This window comes from Aquarana catesbeiana, linkage group LG04, assembly GCF_042186555.1.
Source record: "Aquarana catesbeiana isolate 2022-GZ linkage group LG04, ASM4218655v1, whole genome shotgun sequence".
NCBI lineage: Eukaryota > Metazoa > Chordata > Amphibia > Anura > Ranidae > Aquarana > Aquarana catesbeiana.
Window position 1 is genome coordinate 222,828,779 of NC_133327.1, and position 21,830 is coordinate 222,850,608.

General features: G+C 40.5%; 1 protein-coding gene across 2 annotated transcripts in view; it reads left to right on the plus strand.

Moving 5' to 3' along the window:
* Nucleotides 1-21,830, plus strand: part of FNDC3B (fibronectin type III domain containing 3B) — a 471,921-nt gene that overhangs the window by 304,561 nt on the left and 145,530 nt on the right. For both annotated transcript variants that reach the window (XM_073626229.1, XM_073626230.1), the window contains 5 exons: nucleotides 7,410-7,567; nucleotides 8,000-8,059; nucleotides 9,525-9,663; nucleotides 10,629-10,682; nucleotides 20,193-20,317. In XM_073626229.1, coding sequence (XP_073482330.1) covers nucleotides 7,410-7,567; nucleotides 8,000-8,059; nucleotides 9,525-9,663; nucleotides 10,629-10,682; nucleotides 20,193-20,317 — 536 coding nt within the window. The remainder of the gene's footprint in view (nucleotides 1-7,409; nucleotides 7,568-7,999; nucleotides 8,060-9,524; nucleotides 9,664-10,628; nucleotides 10,683-20,192; nucleotides 20,318-21,830) is intronic.

Consider the following 21,830-nt stretch of genomic DNA (forward strand, 5'->3'; position numbering starts at 1 on the left):
ATTTATTGTGCAACAATCGCGGCAGGACCGCGCTACGTTTAGTGTCACCTGAAATGTATGTTGTGAGATTTGTCATTCACACCTGGGCGTTTTGAAATCATGGGCAGAATCGTGGCAAATATACATGAGTTTCAAAATGCCCAGGTGTGAATGCAGCCTCAGTGGGCATTTTTTCACTGACATCCAATGGAATGTATGCACTGGCAATCAATATAAGGGTCAGTCAATATACAGTCAGTGTAGGGAGGCACTACACTGACCTCCAATGTAAACATACACTTCTCTACTGACCACTAAGGTCAGGGTCACTTCTTCATTGATCACCAATGTAAGGAGGCACTCCTCCACTGACCTTCAATGTAAGAGGCGATTCTCCTGTGATTGCCAATGCAAGGGGACACATCTCTAATGACCACTGATGTCAATGTCACTTGTGGACTGCCAGTGTAAGAGGGCATTTATTCACTGACCCCAAGTGTAAGGAGACAATACAATTTTAATTTCATTAAAATTATGAAACATCATTTGCCATATAGAACAGGGGGTGTTGTACATTGATACATTGTGGGTTTCAAATACTCTAGGTACCCTGCATTCTCTATTGTTTGATTATACCAATTTACCATGAAGTGTAGCTATCGTAGATACAATCATTCTTAAACATTCCTTGTGAGATTAAAATTATTTCAAGTTGTTGTAAATCTCAGACATGAAATGTGAACACAGCATATCCCTCGATAGTGTGTTGAAGAAAAGGGGGTTGGGGTTTGTTGGGACTTTAAATGAAGCGGTGACCTGGTAAGGTCATATGCTTCCATCCCTATCTAGTTTAAAAAGAGGACGCGGAGGGTGGGACTTTAAATGAAACTGAAGCATGTATTTAATAAAATAATTCAGAATTTATTGTATTGCAGAATATTAAAAAAGAGAACCTATTAATGCATGTTAATGATAATAATGGTCAGTATCCGAATGCAGTTAATATATATATATACAATCATATGAAACCATAGTGATGCATAACAGTAGATGGAAAGGTGGGTAGGTAACCCACCACCTTCTCTCTAAGACATTGGGGGTTAATATGCAGAATATATTGGTACAAATACATATAGTATGGGATCTTGAACCATATAGTAGAGATAAGAGGATAAACATATAATGCTGATAAACATATAAAATGATGGAAACGGGGCAGGTAGTGGAGCTTGATGCGTTTCGGGAATTAATTCACTCTTCAGGAACAGGCACATGAGATAAATCTGTAATGATATGGGTAATTTGCTGTAAGGTCTGACAATTGTCCTAAGCAATTCTATATATATTGGGGAAACCCACTTGCTAGGTACTTACAAAAACAACTGTGTATTAGGGATGGAACATTATAACCTGGAGACCCCGAAGGACAGCTTTTCCAGGAGCTGTGGGAGTGTAAGCCGCATGCTGGTCTAGTGCAGGGCTGTGTCCAGGAGGGATATGGCATCCAAGAAAAGCAATCCCAATAGAACCCATGGATATAAGCGGTGCTCCATTTATATCCATGGGTTCTATTGGGATTGCTTTTCTTGGAGAAAAAAAGGTAATTTTGAAATTGATAGCAGCAACACGTCTGAAAAAAGTTGGGACAGGGCAACAAAAAGCTGGCCAAATTAATTGTACTAACAAGAAAAAGCTGGAAGAACATTTTGCAACTAATTCGGTTAATTGGCAACAGGTCAGTAACATGGTTGGGTATAAGGCTCAGTTCACACTAGTGCGATGCGGGAACCCTGTGAATCCACTGCAGGTTCGCGCATCGCACTTGACTTGCAAGGCAGGTCACACTGCACTATGCGAACTGCTGGGAGTGTCAATAGAAAGTTAATGACACCCCCAAATCAGTTTGCATATCGTAGTGCGAACTGTCAGTTCGGACATGAATTAGATCGCATGGGTGTGAACACCCATGCGATCCGATTCTGGTGCAGACCAAAAAAAGCATCCAGTGTGAGGTTGGTCCGAATGCGATGTGAGTTCAGCCATACTATCTTTATGGCTGAAATCGTATCGCACAGACATCACATGTGCTTTGCTCTGCAGTGCGGTTCAAATGACATGCGATATCTCACAGCGCACTGGTGTGAACCGGGACTTTAAAAGAAAATCCTAGGAAACAAGAGAGTGCCTGAGAATTATGGGCCGAAGTTTACCAGTCTGTGAAAAGCTGCGTCTAAAAATTGTTGAACACTTTCAGAATAATGTTCCTAAACTTAAAAACGCAAAAACTTTAAATATATCATCATCTACAGTATATAATATCATCAAAAGATTCTGAGAATCTAGAGAAATCTCTGTGCACAAGGGAGAAGGCCGAGACTCAACATTGGATGCCTGTGGTCTGCGGGCTCTCAGACAACACTGCATTAAAAAGAGGGAGGATTCTGTGATGGACATCACTGCATGGGCTCAGGGATACTTCCAAAAATCACTGTCTGTAAACACAGTTCGCCATGCCATCCAAAAGTGCAAGGTGAAGCTTTATAATGCAAAGAAGAAGCCATATCTGAACATGATCCAGAAACACTACCATTTTCTCTGGGCCCTTTAAAATGGTCTGTTCAAAGTGGAAAACTGTAGTCAGAAGAATCAAAATTTGACAATCTTTTTGGCAACAATGGGCACTGTGTATTCCGGACTAAAGAGGAACTATCTGCCATGTTATCAGCGCTCAGTTCAAAAGCCTGCATCTCTGATGGTATGGGGGTGCATTGGTGTGTAGGAAATGGGCAGCTTGCATATCTGGAAAGGAACCATGACTGATGAAAGATATATCCAGGTTTTAGAGCAGCATATGCTCCTATCCAGATAACGTCTTTTTTAGTGAAGGCTTTACATATTTCAACAGGACAATGCTAAACCACATACTGCATCTATGACAACAGCATGGCCTTCTGGTAGAAGAGTCTGGGTGCTTAACTTGCTTGCCTGCAGTCCAGACCTTTCACCACCTTAAAATATTTGGCGCATCTTCAAACTAAAAATAAGGCAAAGAAGACCCAGGACTGTTGAGCAGTTAGAATCCTATGTCAGACAAGAATGGGGCAACATGCCTCTCCCAAAACTCAGACAACTGGTCTCCTCAGTTCCCAGACATTTACAGTGTTGTTAAAAAAGAGGGGGCGCTACACTGTGATAAACATGGCCCTGTCCCAACCCTTTTGAGACATGTTTCTTTAGTCAAATTCAAAATCTCACACTTGAGAGGAGATATGATAGCGGTATTCAAATAATTTACTGGTGATCCTAGCATAGGGAAAAAACTTTTCAGTGGGAGGGACTTTAAAAGGACACATTTCCATTCATTAAAAATTGGAATAGAAGTGGTTTAAGCTTAAACTGTGTAGAGGGTTGTTTACTGTCAGAGCAGTAAGGATGTGGAATTCTCTTCCACAAGCAGTGGCGTGTCAGTAGTTAAAAGAAAAACGTTTAGATGAGCATCTTAACGATCACAACATACAGGGAGATGCGATTTACTATTGACTTAAACACACACACACTACAGGTTGAACTGGTGTCTTTATTCAACCTTACCAACTATATAACTATTTGATATGTTTTCTATTATGAAAAGATGGGTTCATCTTTTATTCAATATTTTACACAGCGCCTCAACTTTTTTGGAATAGGGGGTTTTGTATATGTGTGTATATATATATATATATATATATATATATATATATATATATATATATATATATATATATATACAGTATCTCACAAAAGTGAGTACACCCCTCACATTTTTGTAAATATTTTATTATATCTTTTCATGTGACAACACTGAAGAAATGACACTTTGCTACAATTAAAAGTAGTGAGTGTACAGCTTGTATAACAGTGTAAATTTGCGGTCCCCTCAAAAAAGCTCAACATACAACTAGTATTGTCTAAACCGCTGGCAACAAAAGAGAGTGCACCCCTAAGTGAAAATGTCCAAACTGGGCCCAATTGGCCATTTTCCCTCCCCGGTGTCATATGACTCGTTATTGTTACAAGGCCTCAGGTGTGAATGGGGAGCCGGTGTGTTAAATTTGGTGTTATCGCTCTCACTCTCTCATACTGGTCACTGGAAGTTAACATGGCACCTCATGGCAAATAATTCTCTGAGGATCTGAAAAAAGAATTGTTGCTCTACATAAAGATGGCCTAGGCTATAAGAAGATTGCCAAGACCCTGAAACTGAGCTACAGCACGGTGCCAAGACCATACAGCGGTTTAACAGGACAGGTTCTACTCAGAACAGGCCTCTCCATGGTCGACCAAAGAGGTTGAGTGCATGTGCTCAGCATCATATCCAGAGGTGGTCTTTGGGAAATAGACTCCTGAGTGCTGCCAGCATTGCTGTAGAGCTTGAAGGGGTGGGGGGTTAGCTAGTCAATACTCATACCATACGCCGCACACTGCATCAAATTGGTCTGCATCGCTGTTGTCCCAGAAGGAAGCCTCTTCTAAAGATGATGCGCAAGAAATCCCGCAAACAGTTTGCTGAAGACAAGGAGACTAAGGACATGGTTTACTAGAACCATGTCCCGTGGTCTAATGAGACCAAGATAAACTTATTTGGTTCAGATGGTGTCAAGCGTGTGGTGGCAACCAGGTGAGGAGTACAAAGACAAGTGTGTCTTGCCTACAGTCAAGCATGGTGGTGGGAGTGTCATGGTCTGGGGCTGCATCAGTGCTGCCGGCAAAGGGAAGCTACAGTTCATTGAGGGAACCATGAATGCCAACATGTACTGTGACATACTGAAGCCGAGCATGATCCCCTCCCTTTGGATACTGGGACGCAGATCAGTATTCAAACATGATAACGACTCCAAACACACCTTCAAGATGACCACTGCCTTGCTAAAGAAGCTGAGAGTAATAGTGATGGACTGGCCAATCATATCTCCAAACCTAAACCCTATTGAACATCTGTGGGGAATCCTCAAACGGAAGGTTGAGGAGTGCAAGGTCTCTAAGATCCACCAGCTCCATGATGTCATCATGGATGAGTGGAAGAGGACTCCAGTGGTAACCTGTGAAGCTCTGGTGAACTCCATGCCCAAGAGGGTTAAGGCAGTGCTTGAAAATAATGGTGGCCACACAAAATATTGACACTTTGGGCCCAATTTGGACATTTTCAATTAGGGGTGTACTCACTTTTGTTGCCAGCGGTTTAGACATTAATGGCTGTGTGTTTAATTATTTTGAGGGGACAGCAAATTTACACTGTTATACAAGCTGTACACTCACTACTTTACATTTTAGCAAAGTGTAATTTACTTAGTGTTGTCACATGAAAAGATATAATAAAATATTTACAAATATGTGAGGGATGTACTCACTTTTGTGATATACTGTATATATACATATATATAGGTACTGCTCGCCTTTGCTGACACAATTTAGGACAGCACAAATAGATGGTGTCTGGGTTTGGGTCAAACTCATGTTTGACCCAAACCTAAATGTCATCCCTGGAGCTGTATAATAAAGCCAAGATGCATTGAGGTGTGGAATGGAAAGTGTTATGGAGGGCAGGATTTCCATTTTAGTCTTGCTGCTGTTACTATTAGCATGTTTCCTATTCCTATTTTCTTCCATTTTATAAATGTACCTCATAAACTGTTATACCTTTTTTATTTTATCTATCTATCTATCTATCTATCTATCTATCTATCTATCTATCTATCTATCTATCTATCTATCTATCTATCTATCTATCTATCTATCTATCTATCTATCTATCTAGATATAGATATCTATATATATATATATATATATAGTATATAGGCATACACAATTGGAAAGACACACTTTCATATATGACAATGTTATTTACATGTCCCATACATTTTGATTACATTGCAAATCAACAATTTTTTAAATCCTCCCATATAAATGTTACGAATTGTGTAAAAATAAAGAGCCTGGAAGTAATTGGTATGCAAGGTTTGTTTTTGCATGCAAACAGTATGTCAAAGCCAATTATAAATTTGAGTAGGTCTTTGTTTACGTTCGTTTCTGCTATGGAGATGAAGCCTTTAGTTTAGCTGGCTTCTTATTAGGTGAGTTCCCTATTTCCTCTTTATTAATTATTCATGTTTTCATAATCACCACATTAATGTTCTTAAGATAAACAGCCAGCTCTTGACTGTGAAAGACCAAGGCTTTCCTATTATTTTATTTATTTTTTCAATTTGGAATCATGAGCCCAGAAAAAAGGCAGAATGTTATTTGCATGACTTTTAGATGGACCTAATCAACTTATGGCGCACAGCTGTTTTTCAATGAAGGCATCTTGCTGGCTTTTTCCAGCTATTAGGAAAGTCTGCAATGGTCAAATACTCCCAAGAACTGGAGCGACAGTCAGCAGGGATACAGATACCTGAAAGAGGGGGTCCCTTTTTCCATTTTAATTGTATCTCTATAAATGCAGGGTAGAGGATGTAATTTTGTACGTATATCAAGACTGCTGATGGTATTAAAAAGCAGATACAGTCTTCATAAATCATCTAGCAATCATTAATGTTTGACTGGAAGAGGCCTGCTCTTTAGCAGAAAACCTATTATAACAATGATGAAAGGTTCTGTAGCCATAGAATGGTTTGGTTCCCCCAAAGGGCGCTATCATCATAGGCTATCTTGTATTCTTCCTGTGATTATGTGGGACTCCACTTTACACTATAGTACTACTGGTTTAGCGTGAAAGGTTTCCATTCAGATTGGCTCTGGAATATGTATGAATCTGACATGTAGAAAAGTATAAATCTAACCGAGAACTGCGTTGTTTGAATCCCATTTCATAAAAAAATAGGGATTTTTATACATTTTCATTAGTTGGTCATTTACGCTGCACCCACTTCTATTATTTTATTTCAATCACTGCATATTTTCTAATCAGTCTGCTATTGCTAGCAGGGCTTTTTTTCAGCAGGAACGTGGGGGAACGCAGTTCCGGCACCTGAATGTAATTCAGGGTCTATTGATCTATGTTTGCGGGGCGGGGGGGGGGGGTACTGGGAGGTGGGTAAGGGGTGGAACCAAGGAATGATGCAAGAGGTGGGTAGGGGGTGGAGACAAGGGGCGATTCAGATAGGGGGAGTTCCTGCACCTATTTTCCGAGAGAAAAAGCCCTGATTGCTAGTAATAACATTTGCGCTACACATGGTTCCAAAGGCATAACCTCCCAGTAAGGTTAGTCTAAACCAAAGGACTCCTATTTGTATTAGCTCTAAAAATAAAAGCATCTTTATAGTTGCTAAGCCAGAGTCCTTTCTACTTTCTCCATTCTTGTAGGGCAGTGCACAGACAGTTTGCATAATATGGCTGTTGCATAAATTGCTTAAATGGAAATGGAAGGAGCAGTTATTTTACCTTTATTTCAGGTTTCTAACATTCAATCAAGAACAGCTTTAGTGACATGGTCCCCTGCCAATGGCTATCCAAATGGAGAGAAATCCAGTAATGGCCTCACGTATTCTTGTAGTTACGAGGTTGCATTATCGGACAAAGGGAGAGATGGAAAGTACAAGATTATTTACAGGTAAAACCTTCCACTGTGAAACATATGTTAGGTAACCATTTATATTGGTGATGCCTTCTATCAATAAAGGTAATAAAAAGCACATATTGCATGCTGTGCACACGTTGAACTTCCCCTGCAGGTCATTAGCTGACAAGTATAGTTTGTTTGCTGCGCATAGTGTTCATTTCAGACATTGTAAAGTATACTTAAATGTCAATAAAGGCTGTGCTCTATATATCTGGCTTTATATCTTATAAAAGCTTTATTCTTTGTACTTGTTATAAACCTGTTACACGTATTAGGAATGTTTTCAAGTCCTGACTAGGCAGATGGATGAGCTTTACTCCCTTACTTTGTCTGTTATATTGATGATAATGTGTGTAGGGCAGAAACCCATATTAGCTTCAACCTTTTTATTGCTTTTTTTTGATATGTAATTTGTTCTTGCAGTGGAGAAGAATTAGAATGTCATTTGAAAGACCTCAGGCCGGCAACAGATTACCATGTCAGGTGAGTTATAGGCTTCTGGCTTTGGGGCTAGAAAAAACAACACTCGGTGATATAAAGTGCAGCATACTGTTTAATACCAATCTAAAATACTGTAATAAAGAAAGGGGAATCAAACCATGTTTCTGCAAATATCCAGGTGGTGAAACCCCTACAGCAGAGCTTGGGGTGTTTTCCCTAAGAAGGGGATCCTTTGAGAACAGAAAAAGAGCAGCTGCCTTTGCGAATCAACCTGTTGGCTGGGTTCACACTATTACAAATTGGATGCGGTTTCTCCGCATCCAATTCGCAATAGCAGGAGATTTTTACCGGCTGTCTATGGAGCTGGTTCACATATCTCTGCTGCGGCGTGAATTTGCACAGGAGCCCTGAACGTCTTTTGGTCCCTTTCAGGTCCGAATTCAGCTAAAAATTCAGGCTGAAATCGGACCCAAAACGGTGAACGAGGACGCACCAGACTCCTGCTGTGAGCCGCATGCGAAGATATTGTCAACCCAGCCTTAAAGTTGCAGGGGCCATGACTGTTCTCCTGATCCCTAGTTCCAAAGCTAAGTGGGTGGGTGATCTAAAGCAAGTATGTAGGATGCTGTGTCAGGTTTATATGACTTCACTGGCTTCATGCTTGGCCAAGTTCAACAACCCTTCAGATAGTGAAGCCAGGTTTGGAAGTACAGCTCCAAATTCCACACTTTAAAAGCAGGTTAATAATGGCAGCCCCCATATTTCTTTACAAACAAGTTAACTTTGTTTACAAAATTAGTGGTCAAGATCCCTTTGGAAATAAATTCTTTGTGTACTTGGTATCCCCCAAGGTGTAGTAACAGTTTCTAAATTCGTATTCCCTATTCTCAAAGGTCCTTTTTTTTATTTATTTTTAAAGAAAAAGGAGACTTAAACCATGGGTGTGAAACTGTTATAAGCATCTCTGGCACTTTCATAGTTTGCCCCAGCCTCTATCACTTGTGACGAACTGCATGGTCTACATGTACATGTGGCAAAATGTCTAAATAAAATCGCATGAAATATTAACAAAAATAAATACATATAGTATTGTAATAAAAAAAAAAAATCAATGGTGGTAGCAAGCCACCCAAATGGGATAAGTGACCCTTGTCTTGGATTAGAAGATCCTCCAGAGCTCTGAGTAACGTATAATATTTGATGGTCCTGCTATTACTTACTTGGAAACAAGTAAACTCTGCGGGTTGTTTTATTATGCTATTTACTTATTGTCAAGACTAGGAAATATCTATTAAAGTCATACACTGGTTCACCTTAACTAGACATTTTGCTGCTGCTGCTGCTGTTGTTGCAGTTACTAGTACTAGGATCATATGCTTGACGTTTTTTCAATACGTGACATCTTGCATTTTTGGTGTTTAAAGGTTTACTTTTAATTCTTTCGTATGAAATGTTAATATTTGGTAAGTTTTATATCTCATACTGTGTGTAATGTGTGTTTTCTTAGGGTATATACAACAAACAAATCATTAAAGGGATCCTGCTCAGAACCCATCACTTTCACCACTCACAGCTGTGCACCAGAATGTCCTTTCCCGCCTAAGCTGTCTCACAGAACCAAAAGCTCCCTCACACTACAGTGGAAGGTAAGGTCAATTCACCTGCAGCCCTGTCATCTATGGAATCTATTTGACCACTCTCTGTACTGTAATGTTTATCCTTCTCCCAGCATTCCACTTGCAAGTCTGGAGCAGATGCCAGATGCTTATCCTTTTTGTAATACATTCTAAGTGTTTGTGTGTGTGTGTGTATATATAGATATAGATATATCTATATATAGATATCTATCTATATAGATCTATCTATCTATCTATCTATCTATCTATCTATCTATCTATCTATCTATCTATCTATCTATCTATCTATCTATCTATCTATCTATCTATCTATCTATCTATCTATCTAGATAGATATCTATTTATATATATTGTAGACATAGACATAAAATGAATGTGTATTTAACAAAGGACATTGATTATTTTAAAAGTGTTAAAGTGCAGCTGTTGATGGCAGATAATGAGATTTTACCTTTGGTGGGTTTAAAGCAGCTGAATGATTTAAGATGTTATTGCTTCATCTTCACTCGCTGCTTTGTTATTACCCCAAAAAATTTAGAATTTAGTACTTTTTTGTGTGTTGTAAAACTGTATAGCGTATTTATTTAAAGCAGTATTAAACCCAAAAGGAAACATTTATTATGTTGCAGTTTACTAATTCATAGATCCGATGGCTACATTCGTTTTAATTTTTAGTCTTTCTTTCCATTTTTTTTCACCTGGTGATCTGGCCAGTAGTAAGTCTGTTTTTTTTTTGTTTTTGTTTTTTAACAGAACAAGGTATCCTGCAGGTGTGCTGTATCAGTTAGAATGTTGGGACAAACCATTGACCACTGGCAGGGGTGTTAATAATAATCACTGTTTTTTTTTCTATGAAAAACCTTTATCACAAAAGGAAAAAAAAAAAACATTGCTGTAACTTCTTGTGTAACTGTTGTGTGAGCTGGAGTTTGACTTCAATTTGTTTGAATTATTGTTTTCTCTTGTTTTCATAGGCACCAACTGATAATGGATCAAAAATCAGCAGTTACCTCTTACAGTGGGATGAGGTTCGTATTTTATCTTTTACTGAAGTTTCATTTTATGCTGCCATACATGGATCGAAATTTGGCTGGTTTAGTGGGGATTGACCAAATTTGCCAAATTGGGATCCATGTGTGGGCAGGGAGGTTGTATCGGTAGCGTGACACAGCTGACAAAACACCAAGGCTTTATGTGTTTGTTCCATGTTTAATTTGGAATTTATTAAATTATGTAGAAAGAACACTCCCTTCACAAAGCTATCAGTGCTGAAGTTCCTGATCTTAGTTTGTAATCTTTCAGTGGACTTTAAAGTGTGATGTAAATTTGCTGTAACAAGAGGACAACTTCCTAGTAGTGAAATGATTTTTCATTCATGGCTCCTTTACACCTGTGCAGTCTGATGCACTAACATAGGCGCATAAACATATGTTGTATTAATGCAGCCCATTCATTGGAATAGGCCGCCAATGCACCACAACACATGTAGAATCAGACCCCTACTATTTTCTTCAAGGTAATGTACACTGATGCATGGTAGTACATTAACTGCAATGCAGCTAAGTTAAAGGTGTGTTGGTTCAGTGCATTGGAGTGCCATTCAATTGACGAAACACTTGTCAGTTACTTTTACAAGACCTTATAGTGCACCTGTGCTCAGACTATGGACATTAAAGTATTTACATATAATTAAGCGGTAAATAATAAAAATGCCCACACTAACCTCTGTATCTGTGGGCACCATGGTGAAGCTCAGGTTCAAAATTCACAAAAGAGGCACTGACATGTCAACTGTTCTTCCTTTTATTTTCCTTCGAATGTAAACAAACACCAAATGCTAAGCTTTGCAGAGGCTTTATGTAGGTTCCCTTTAATGACGTTTTTAATTGTAGAGTCTATGCCTAGATTTATATCACAGTGGAGTTGATTTGCCAAAACTGGAAAGTGCAAAATTTGGTGCAGCTCTGCATAACAACCAATCAGGTTCCAGGTTTTTTTTTGTCAAAGCCTAACCACTTCTGGACCGCCGCACGATGATGTACGTCCAAACTTTGAAGGGGTACTGTATATCGTTGTAATGGCAGCAGCTAGTTGCCATAACCCCGGTATCCCCGTTTTCGTGCGGCGGCCGGCTTTCTGATAAAAGTGGTCCCTGCAGCGCATTCGCCGCGATATCACTTTTATCGGTGGCGGGAGAGGGGCGCCCTCACTCCCGCCGTGATCCGGTGCCCTCCGCCACTTACCGGAGCCGTGGATAGCGGCAGAGGCGATCGCATCCGTCTCCGTCCTGTGCCTGGAGACGAGTGAGGCTAAGATGCCGCCCACTCGTCTCCATGACGCTGCTGGGCGGAAGCAACGTCACTTCTGCCCACGCCTCTTAAAGGCATATTTTTTAAATGTCATTTTTTTAAATTACTTTTTTTTTTTTTATTGCATTTTAGTGTAAATATGAGATATGAGGTCTTTTTGACCCCAGATCTCATATTTAAGAGGTCCTGTCATGCTTTTTTCTATTACAAGGGATGTTTACATTCCTTGTAATAGGAATAAAAGTGACACAATTTTTTTTTTTTTAAACAGTGTAAAAAAAATTTAAAAAATAATGTAAAATAAATAATAAAAATAAAAAAAAAAATTTTAAAAACCCCCCGTCCCGACGAGCTCACGCGCAGAAGCGAACGCATACGCGAGTAGCGCCCGCATATGAAAACAGTGGTCAAACCAAACATGTGAGGTATCGCCGCGATAGGTAGAGCGAGAGCAATAAATCTAGCCCTAGACCTCCTCTGTAACGCAAAACATGCAACCTGTAGAATTTTTTAAACGTCGCCTATGGAGTTTTTTTGAGGGTAAAAGTTTGACGCCATTCCACGAGCGGGCGCAATTTTGAAGCATGACATGCTGGGTATCAATTTACTTGGCGTAACATTATATTTCACAATATATATAAAAAAAAAAATTGGCTAACTTTACTGTTGTCTTATTTTTCTTATTCAAAAAAGTGAATTTTTTTCCCAAAAAAGTGTGCTTATAAGACCGCTGCGCAAATACGGTGCAAAAAAAAGTATTGCAACGACTGCCATTTTATTCTCTAGGGTGTTAGAAAAAAACAAAACATATATAATGTTTGGGGGTTCTAAGTAATTTTCTAGCAAAAAAACCTGTTTTAAACATGTAAATAAAGCAAATATGTTTGCTTTTATCTGATCAAACTCATCTTCTTAGCCTTAAATAAATGACAGTAAAAAAGATTTCTATGCTGTGAAAAAGATCAAGAATTGGCCCCTAAGCCTCTCGTCTGCTGAGCTCATTAGAGGGAAACAGGATGTAAACACAGAGACTGCACGACCAACCAGTGAATCAAGCAAGCATGAACGTAAGGCTGGGTCAGAGGAGAGCAATCAATAAGACTGCTCTTTCTGTTTTCTTTGCTTTGCATGGTGGGCCTTATTTTTACTCAGGAAATACTGCTTCACAGAGGACTTATAGGCTCACCACTTAGGGAATACATGTCAGTCACACATGCCAGACTCATTTTCCTTTGACTTTTTCAACTTCTTTTTATTAAATCCGAAATCTATTCAAATTAATAGGTAACTAGTTCTTTACAAAAACATGGCAGGAAGAAAAATGTCTCCTAAAAAAATACAGATAGATCGAACTCTTTGGATTGCAGTGGTCATCATTACTCTCTTCCGGTTGTGTTTCTAACATCTATGTTCATGGAACAGATCATGTCAATAAGAAAGACGTACTGTGGTGTGTCGTAAATAAACACATAATTCAGTGTACATGTGTTCAATATATTTAAATATTTATCAATGACTCCATAAGTTGTTGATGTTCCTCACACAAATAATTGCTTGCTAACAGCAACCACTTTTTTTTAATTAGCTGTATAGAAACATGACAAATTGCATAAAGCTGTATGGTTATTGATAAAGTAATAGTTTCCATTATGGTTGGCATCGGGGCCCTAAAATAAGTAGAGTGTAGTTTAAAAATGCTGAAAGTGGTCATCCATTTTAGTAAATGTTTATAACTGTAAATATCACCTCCTGTGAAACCAAAAAATAAAAACCTTGTGTTGCTTACCTTATGTCCAAATAAACACATTTTTTTAAACCATGCAAACATACACAACTGTGGGTCATGAGCCTTGCTACTCTTAAGATCTTAAAGTGTCACTAAACCCACATCATAAAAAAACTATCAGTCAGTGGTGTATTACATGCTGTTTGTATTCACTCAGTCACTATTGGATTGGTTTTCTGTATTCTGCAAAAAAACTGGTTGATCCTGCTGCTCTCAATCTCGACCTTCTGTTCATGTCCCCAATTCAGCTAGGGATTTTGCAGCTGTGGTGGCAACTCTGCACATGCTCAGTTTTCAGTGAGCTTCTATGATGAGCATTTCCTCCCTATTACATCTGAACAGCCCATCTGACTATAGGGTCACACATGTGAGTGTATACACAGTGGAAAATGACAGCCCACTACCTCCCTCCTCCTCCATGCCAACTAACCAGCTAAACACAATGGGGGGAGGGTATTACATGTAGATTAATAGAGGCTTCACCTCCCTCTTATTCTAAGAAACAGGCTGGAGGGCCTGTGACTGGTACAAAATCCACCCACACCATGTTTTTTCCACAGAATAATAAAGATTTGATTTCAAATATACCTGTATCATAGAAGGATTAGAACTGATTTCATAATGTATCAGTCTTCATAATGCACTGGTATTTCTTTGGTTATATGCCACAATAAGAAAGAACTAGACACAAGTGTTTACGAAGCCCGATGGGTCTATAAGAGGTACCACAGTTTATACTGTATCCTTAAAATATTTTATGTTCTGCAGCGTGTTTTCACAAGCCATAAAAATACAGAGCAGTCTGTAGTAGGGATGGGTGAACAGGTGGGTGAACGGTTCAGCCCGAGCATAAGTTCAGACTGAACGCTCATTCGACCGTTTGTTCGCCCCCCCAAACCAACCACAATGCATTGCGGTGCTGAACAGTGCATTGCAAACCCTGATTGGCTGAAGCAGTGAAAGTTTCAGTCAGTCAGGGCACAGAGCACTGTCAGTCATGATTGGACACTGTCATCATTACTTTATCCAATCATGGCTCATTCCCGCCCCACAGGTATAAAAGTATTCTTTCAATGGCAGCCATTTTCTGTGTGATTTTGGCACAGAGAGAGATCGAACAGGGCTCTGTTCAGTGCTATTAGTTAGTTAGTGTGTTATACTGTGCTATTTTGCTTCAATTGTCAGTGTAGTTTAGTGTCAGTCTAGGGATAGTGTGAGTGTAGTTAGGAGGACCATCATTCAGCTTTGCCTAGTGTGCAACTAGAGTAGGGACAGCTCAGATAGTTTCACTGTAGTGTAGTGAGACCGTGTCATTCATACATACATTAGTGTAGAGTAGGGACAGCTCAGATAGTTTCAGTGTAATGTAGTGAGACCATGTTAGTAATCTTGACATTAGTGTATAGCTAGAGTAGGCACAGTTCAGATAGTGTCAGTGTAGTGACGCTTAAACACCATCTATTTGATTGCGTTACTGCCAGTTTAATGACATTTACTTCTGTGTGCCTTACTGCTAGTGTAACGCCATATAGTTCTGTATGCGTTACTGCAAGTTTAACGCCATTTACTTCTGTGTGTGTTACTGCCAGTTTAACGCCATATCGTCTTTTGTGCGTTAATGCTAGTTTAACACCATATAGTTTCTGTGTGTGTTACTGCCAGTTTAACTCCTTCTGTGTGCGGTACTGCAAATTTAACGCCATATAGTTTTGTGCGCTACTGTCAATTTAATGCCATATAGTTCTGTGTGCGTTACTGCCAGTTTAACGCCATATAATTCTGTGTGTGTTACTGCCAGTTTAACACCATGGGTTACTACCAGTTTAACGCCATATAGTTCTGTGTGCGTTACTGCCGGTTTAACGCCATATAGTTCTGTGCGTTACTGTACGTTTGGCGCATTATATTGCAGTAAATTATAGTGTATCTGTGGAGTGTGTCTGTGTAGTGTGAGTACTCAAATTAAAGTGCACCAAACACCACTTTACATTGATTAAGGTGCATCTACATTTAGATTTCCACTTCTTCTTTACATTTGCTTATAAGCACCGTCCCCTCCCTCCCAATAATGTCTGGGAGGACAACAAGGAGAGGCAGACGTTCCCTTGGCACTGTAAGGGGGCCAGCAACAAATGTGTCCACAAGCAAAGGTGGATGTGGTGGTGGTCAGTCCTCAGGCAGGGCATAATTTCCTCTGTTCAGTGAATTTGCCCGTGCTATCCAGCCACAGCATGCAGAGGAGGTGGTGGACTGGCTTACTAAACCTTCCTCATCCTCCTCATCCTCTGTCATGCAAGCAGAGACAAGTGTGCAGTCCCCTGCAGTTGCCAGGGTGAATACACCTGCCTCCTTGTCCACATCTATTCCTGCCATAGCCCCAACCCAGCTGACTCCTCCATGGCTGATATTTGACCACCGCATCAGCCACTTGCTCCTTGATGATGCCCAGCCATTACTGGATTCAAGTGTTGGTTCTGAGGTTGAGGATGACAGGAACATGAGCCTAGAAAGAGGGGAGAACACTGGTAGACAAATTGGCATTCATGTTCCCCCAGCAGCAGCGTATTGCCAAGTTGTCTCCAGTGGTAATGATGATGGAGGAGATGATGATGATGATGAGGACACTGATACGACTTGGGGGCCAGATAGAGCCGAGGTGGAAACTGAAGGTCAGGTGGCACAACCCCAAGGAGGCCGACGTCAAGAAAGAGTAGAGAGCAGCCACCCTATTCCATCACATTCTGCAGCTGTTATCTCCCGGCCCACTCCCCAAAGCTTAGCTGTCTGGGCCTTTTTCAGCACATCTGCAGCAGATCGCACTGTTGCTATCTACAAACTTGTCTCAGGCACACCGAACGTGACAAAAACACCAGCCATTTGGGTACCACAAGCTTAATAAGGCATTTAACATCCAACCCCTCAGCCCGTTGGCAAGAGCACCTAAAAGCCACACAAAAGGGGCACAAATCTGTCCCTCCTCCTCCTTACCCACTTCAGTCTGCCCTTGCTATACTGAGTCATTACCTCTCAGCAGCCTTCGCTGACAGGGATGATGGTCTAGCACAGGGTGTCCCAGGTCCTAGCAACACATCTGCCAGCAGCCAGCAGTCCCTGCCACCCACATGCCCAGCGTCTAAATGCAAGCTTGTCAAAGCTGTTGGTTCTCCAACTTCTGCCTTTCAGCCTGGTGGATTCTGCCCCCTTCCATGAATTTGCACAATGTGCTGTACCACAATGGCAGGTTCCCAGTCGCTACTACTTTTCACGTAAGGCCGTTCCATCTTTCTACCATCATGTGGAAGGGAATGTTCTGGCATCGTTGGGCAAGGTAGTCAGCCGTAAAATCCACCTTACACTGACACGTGTTCCAGCAAGCATGGGCAGGGACGATATGTTTTGTTCCCAGCACACTGGGTAACGCTGCTTGCAACTCGAAAGGATGCAGGACAGGGCTCCGTGCTGCAGCTTGTTGTGCCCCCGCGTCTCCATACAGCTGGTGGTGATGAAGCCAGACCTGTGAGCTCTACCCCCTCCTCCTCTGCCACCTCCATGCCCTCCTCTGCAGAATTGTCCTATGAACATCAGGTACCCCCTCCATGAGTCAGGCTAAAAGGTGCCATGCAGTGCTTCAGCTGGTGTGTTTAGGGGACAGGAACCACACCGGAGCAGAGATTTTTGCAGCTCTGCAGGGAGAGGCCCAGAGGTGGTTCACACCACGTCAGCTGGAGCCAGGAATGGTGGTGTGCGATAATGGCTCAAACCTCCTGTCTGCCCTTAGACAGGGAAGGTTGACACATGTGCCATGCCTGGCACATGTCCTCAATTTGTTGGTGCAGCGTTTCCAAAAAATGTACCCAGGGTTGCAAGATGTGCTAAAGCTGGTCAGAAGAGAATGTAGCCATTTCAGGCGGTCATACACAGCCAGTGCTTGATTGGCTGAAATTCAGCGGGAATTCAACCTGACCATAAACTGACTGATTTGTGACATTCCCACCAGGTGAAACTTAACTTTGTCAATGCTGCAGCAGCTATACATGCAGAGGGGGGCTGTCAACGAGTACCTGTGCTAATACAGCACGGCAGACTCAGGCCGCCTCAGCTTTTTTCCCCACGCCAATGGCTGGTCATTAAGGATGCATGCACTGTATTGTCACCATTTGAGGAGGCCACAAGGATGGTGAGCCATGACAGTGCATGCACAAGTGACACAATCCCTGTTGTGTTCCTGCTGGAGCAGACTCTGCATGGCATTATGGACAGGGCACTGAAGGCAGAGCAGCAGGAGGAAGAGGAGGACTTCCTTTCCTCTCAAGGCCCACTTTATCCAGACACCATCATAGCTATGTCACAGAACACACAGAAGGAGAGAGGGGAGGAGGATAAGGAGGAGGATTCTGGCACTTTCATAAGCTTCGAACAAGAGGAAGACATGCGTCAATCTGTAAGCGATGGCTTTCCACCCCTCTTGGGAGTAGTACGTGGCTGGGAGGAGGAAGTTCCATATGCTGTCATCCTGAGTGACCCCAAGGAGTCTGCTTCTCAAGCCTCAGCAAGGCGCATGGGCAACCTCATGCTTCAAAGCCTGCGAAAGGCCCCAAGAATAAGCAGAATAATGGAGAAGGATGATTACTGGTTGGCAACCCTCCTTGACCACCGTTATAGGGGATGGTCTCAGAACTCATCCCGTCCCCACAGAGAGTGCAGAAGATAAAATCTCTTGAGGACACGTTAAAGAAGAATTTATTGAAAGTTTTTCCTGACTCCAGTAAGTTACAGTGTCGAGGAAAATGTAGTTTTGAGTCTTCTGTTGGTCAAGAGAAGAGCATTGGAGAAGGCGTCCGCCTAAGTGAGGCATTTCTGAATTTTTTTAGTCCTCGCCGCCCAGGGCTTCCACATCCCATCGGCAGCTTCTGCATCACATGGTGGACGATTACTTTGGGGCCAAAACAGAGACGGAGAGCTTTCCACCTGACGATCCACTGACTTACTGTGTCATGAGAATAGACCACTGGCCAGAACTTTCCCAGTATTCTATTGAGCTGTTGGGCTGCCCTGCATCCAGAGTGCTTTCAGACATTCAGTGCTGCAGGAGGTTTCGTTACTGATCATAAAATGCGTCTGTCCACAGACTCCGTGGACTATTTGACTTGACTGTTTGAAATGAATCAGTCCTGGATTACCAGCTATGAAGCCCCTGAAGCCGATGTCACTGATTAAGTCTTTTTGGGATGTGAAATCTCTGCAGGATTTTGAGGCTGCCTAGCTTTGAGGGTATTCAAAGTCAATGTGACACCAGAATGTATCCAAATAATCTCTAATCCTGTTCCCAGTACACTACATTGTGGCCTTATCATACATGCTGGCTCCTCAGCTGTTGCTGAGCAAAATAAAGGCAGCTTGCAGGGAAAATTTCTTTTTTTTTTGGCTTTATAAATGCAATTATTGCTGCAGCAGATTCTAGACATGGTACAGATCTGCCACTTTACAGGTAGACAAAGGGGAACCCCCAGGCACTATATTGGAAGGAATTTTTCATTTTTATGCTTTCACTTTAAAAATCAAAATCACTGCTCATTTAAAAATTAAGTTTTTCACCTCTTTTTTTTATTTTATTGATACATGTCCTCCAGCGCAGGACCCAGACCCCTATAATCATTGTATGCCCAATTACTTGCATATAAGCCTTCAAAATGGGCACTTTAGATTTTTGACGTTCGGGTCCCATTGACTTTAATGGGGTTTGTTATTCTGGTGCGAACCAAACAGGGGTCCGTTTAGCCCATCCCTAGTCTGTAGGACCTATTTTAAAAGACAACATTACTCCATAAATTGCTACCATGAAAAAATATTACTTTTGCTAGTGTGTCACAAGAAATATTGCTAACCGTTTCACCTAGCTATAAAGTTGTTTTTGGCAGTTTTTATACTTCATTTTTCAATATCAGTACTATGAGTTATTTTTCATCAAATTGATATTTTTGTAAATGTATAATGAAACCTTTGAAAAATGGCACTGCTAATTTGTATCACCATTTCGTTATTTTCAGGGAATTAATGAGAACCGTTTTGAAAGGTGGCATAATTATTTTTTTTTGTCATTATGACATTTTTTGCCACTTAGTCTGCTTTGCAATAGTTTATCCCTTCAACATAATAAGTTTCCATTAAAAAAAAAAAAAAAACTAAAAAAAGATTTAGCATGAAAATAGGATGCAGTGTGACACATTAAAACCCATTATTTCTCCAGTTTTTGTTAATTGGCCCTGATCTGGGTATTTACTGTAAATATCAGGCAGAATAGTTGACTGGTCATTAAACTTCAGCTATGCTGCTTTTTTCAGCTTATGTCTAGCTGTAATCATGATAAGGTAGCTTACTCAGACTAGGTACAAAAAAGAATCTGCATGGGATATGTATATTAATACATTTTTTTTTCTCCTCAGGGTAAAAGAAACAGTGTGTTCAGAGAATGTTACACAGGAATCCAAAGGCACTGTAAGCTCACAAAACTGTGCCCCGCCATGGGATACACCTTTAGAGTGGCAGCACGCAATGATATTGGGAAAAGGCGAGTTCTGTTATTTAAATAAAGCAGATTGGTTGCTGTGGCTTATTGTACTTTGCACAGTATTACTATGTTTTGTGCAGCCTTATTAAAAATCTTAAATATGTAATTTATTAATGAACATTTGCCGCACAGAGATTGTGAATGAGTTTCAAAGGATTTGAGGGTCTTCTTGTACTTAACAGGATTGTCACAATGGCCTTTAATCAGTTTGCTATTGATTATGCACTGGTTTTTTATGCCCTAGCTAATGTGTTAAATAACCTTCTATGAGTTATTTTGTAACACCTTTACCTTTGTTTACCACTTAACAGGATTGCTGGCACAATTATCAATAAAACTGCAGAATTCAGAAGACTTTTTCCCCTCTGAATACTGACAGTGTTTACTTTTTTCAAAACATTATTACATTGTATGCCTTTGAAAGGATTGTCATAGAATGGTGTAGATTGGGTAACGTTGATCTAAAATCACACTTTTTTTTTTTTTTGAATAGAGTATAGGGGTTAAAACCACTGTTTTTTGCCTTCTATATCTCTGTAGGATGATTTCCATTGACTTCCTGTCCTGTAGACTCAAAAGTAATTGAAGAGGATATCTTTGCAGTGTAAGGCAAATGCCCACTTAGACAGTTGTCATGGGAAGTGTCCCCGTTGGAAGATTTGCACTATATTCCTGTTTTTTTTTTTTTTTTTTTCAAAATTTTGAACTTACTTTCATTCCCAATGATATTGATGACCTAGATAGGAAATTACCTAATGGGGGCACTCCTCTGGATCAATTGTGGTTATAGGATAGTATACATGGAGGTTTTCGATTTGTGTGTGTTTTTTTTTTTTTTTTTTTTCTTCTGTTGGTTGAACTGGATGTATTTTTCAACCAGAATAACAATGTAATGGCTGTGCCCTATATCAGTTATGAGAGAAGAATAAAGACCCTATAAATGAAATATATAGTATTCATTTCTGTTTTCTTTCATTTCTTTATTTGTCTTTGTGACCATAATCACTGAGACAGAAAGTGATGGGAAATCTAAAATGTTTGAGATTTCTCCAGAACAAAAAGTGAAGGAAAATCTTCCAACCGGCGACACGACAAAATGCAATTTCCGTAGAAGATCTCTTATCATTTCCTGTTTTTATCTTCAGGACAAAAAGTGAAAAGAAACCTTTACAAGAGGATCTAAACAGGGTTAAAAGCTGTAAAATATTGGCTTTGCATACACTTAATCTCTTGAAGTCTAGGCAAAGATGAAAACCTACCACACAGAAGTATATGTATGATAAAAGATTTAGCTCATCTAATAGGCAGTTGCAGGGCCAAAAACATATTGTTGGATCTGCCCTGTTTAATTGTTTTCCCTATCAGCTGCTGGACTGGATTGTTTGATTCCCTTGCAGCTTCCAAACCATTTTCAATCTGGTCTGCTGTCCATAGAAAGTCATATTATATAGGCAGTACTGTTGCTTTCTACAAGAGAACACCAGTGTGTGCCCATGTAATTAGATAGCTGAAA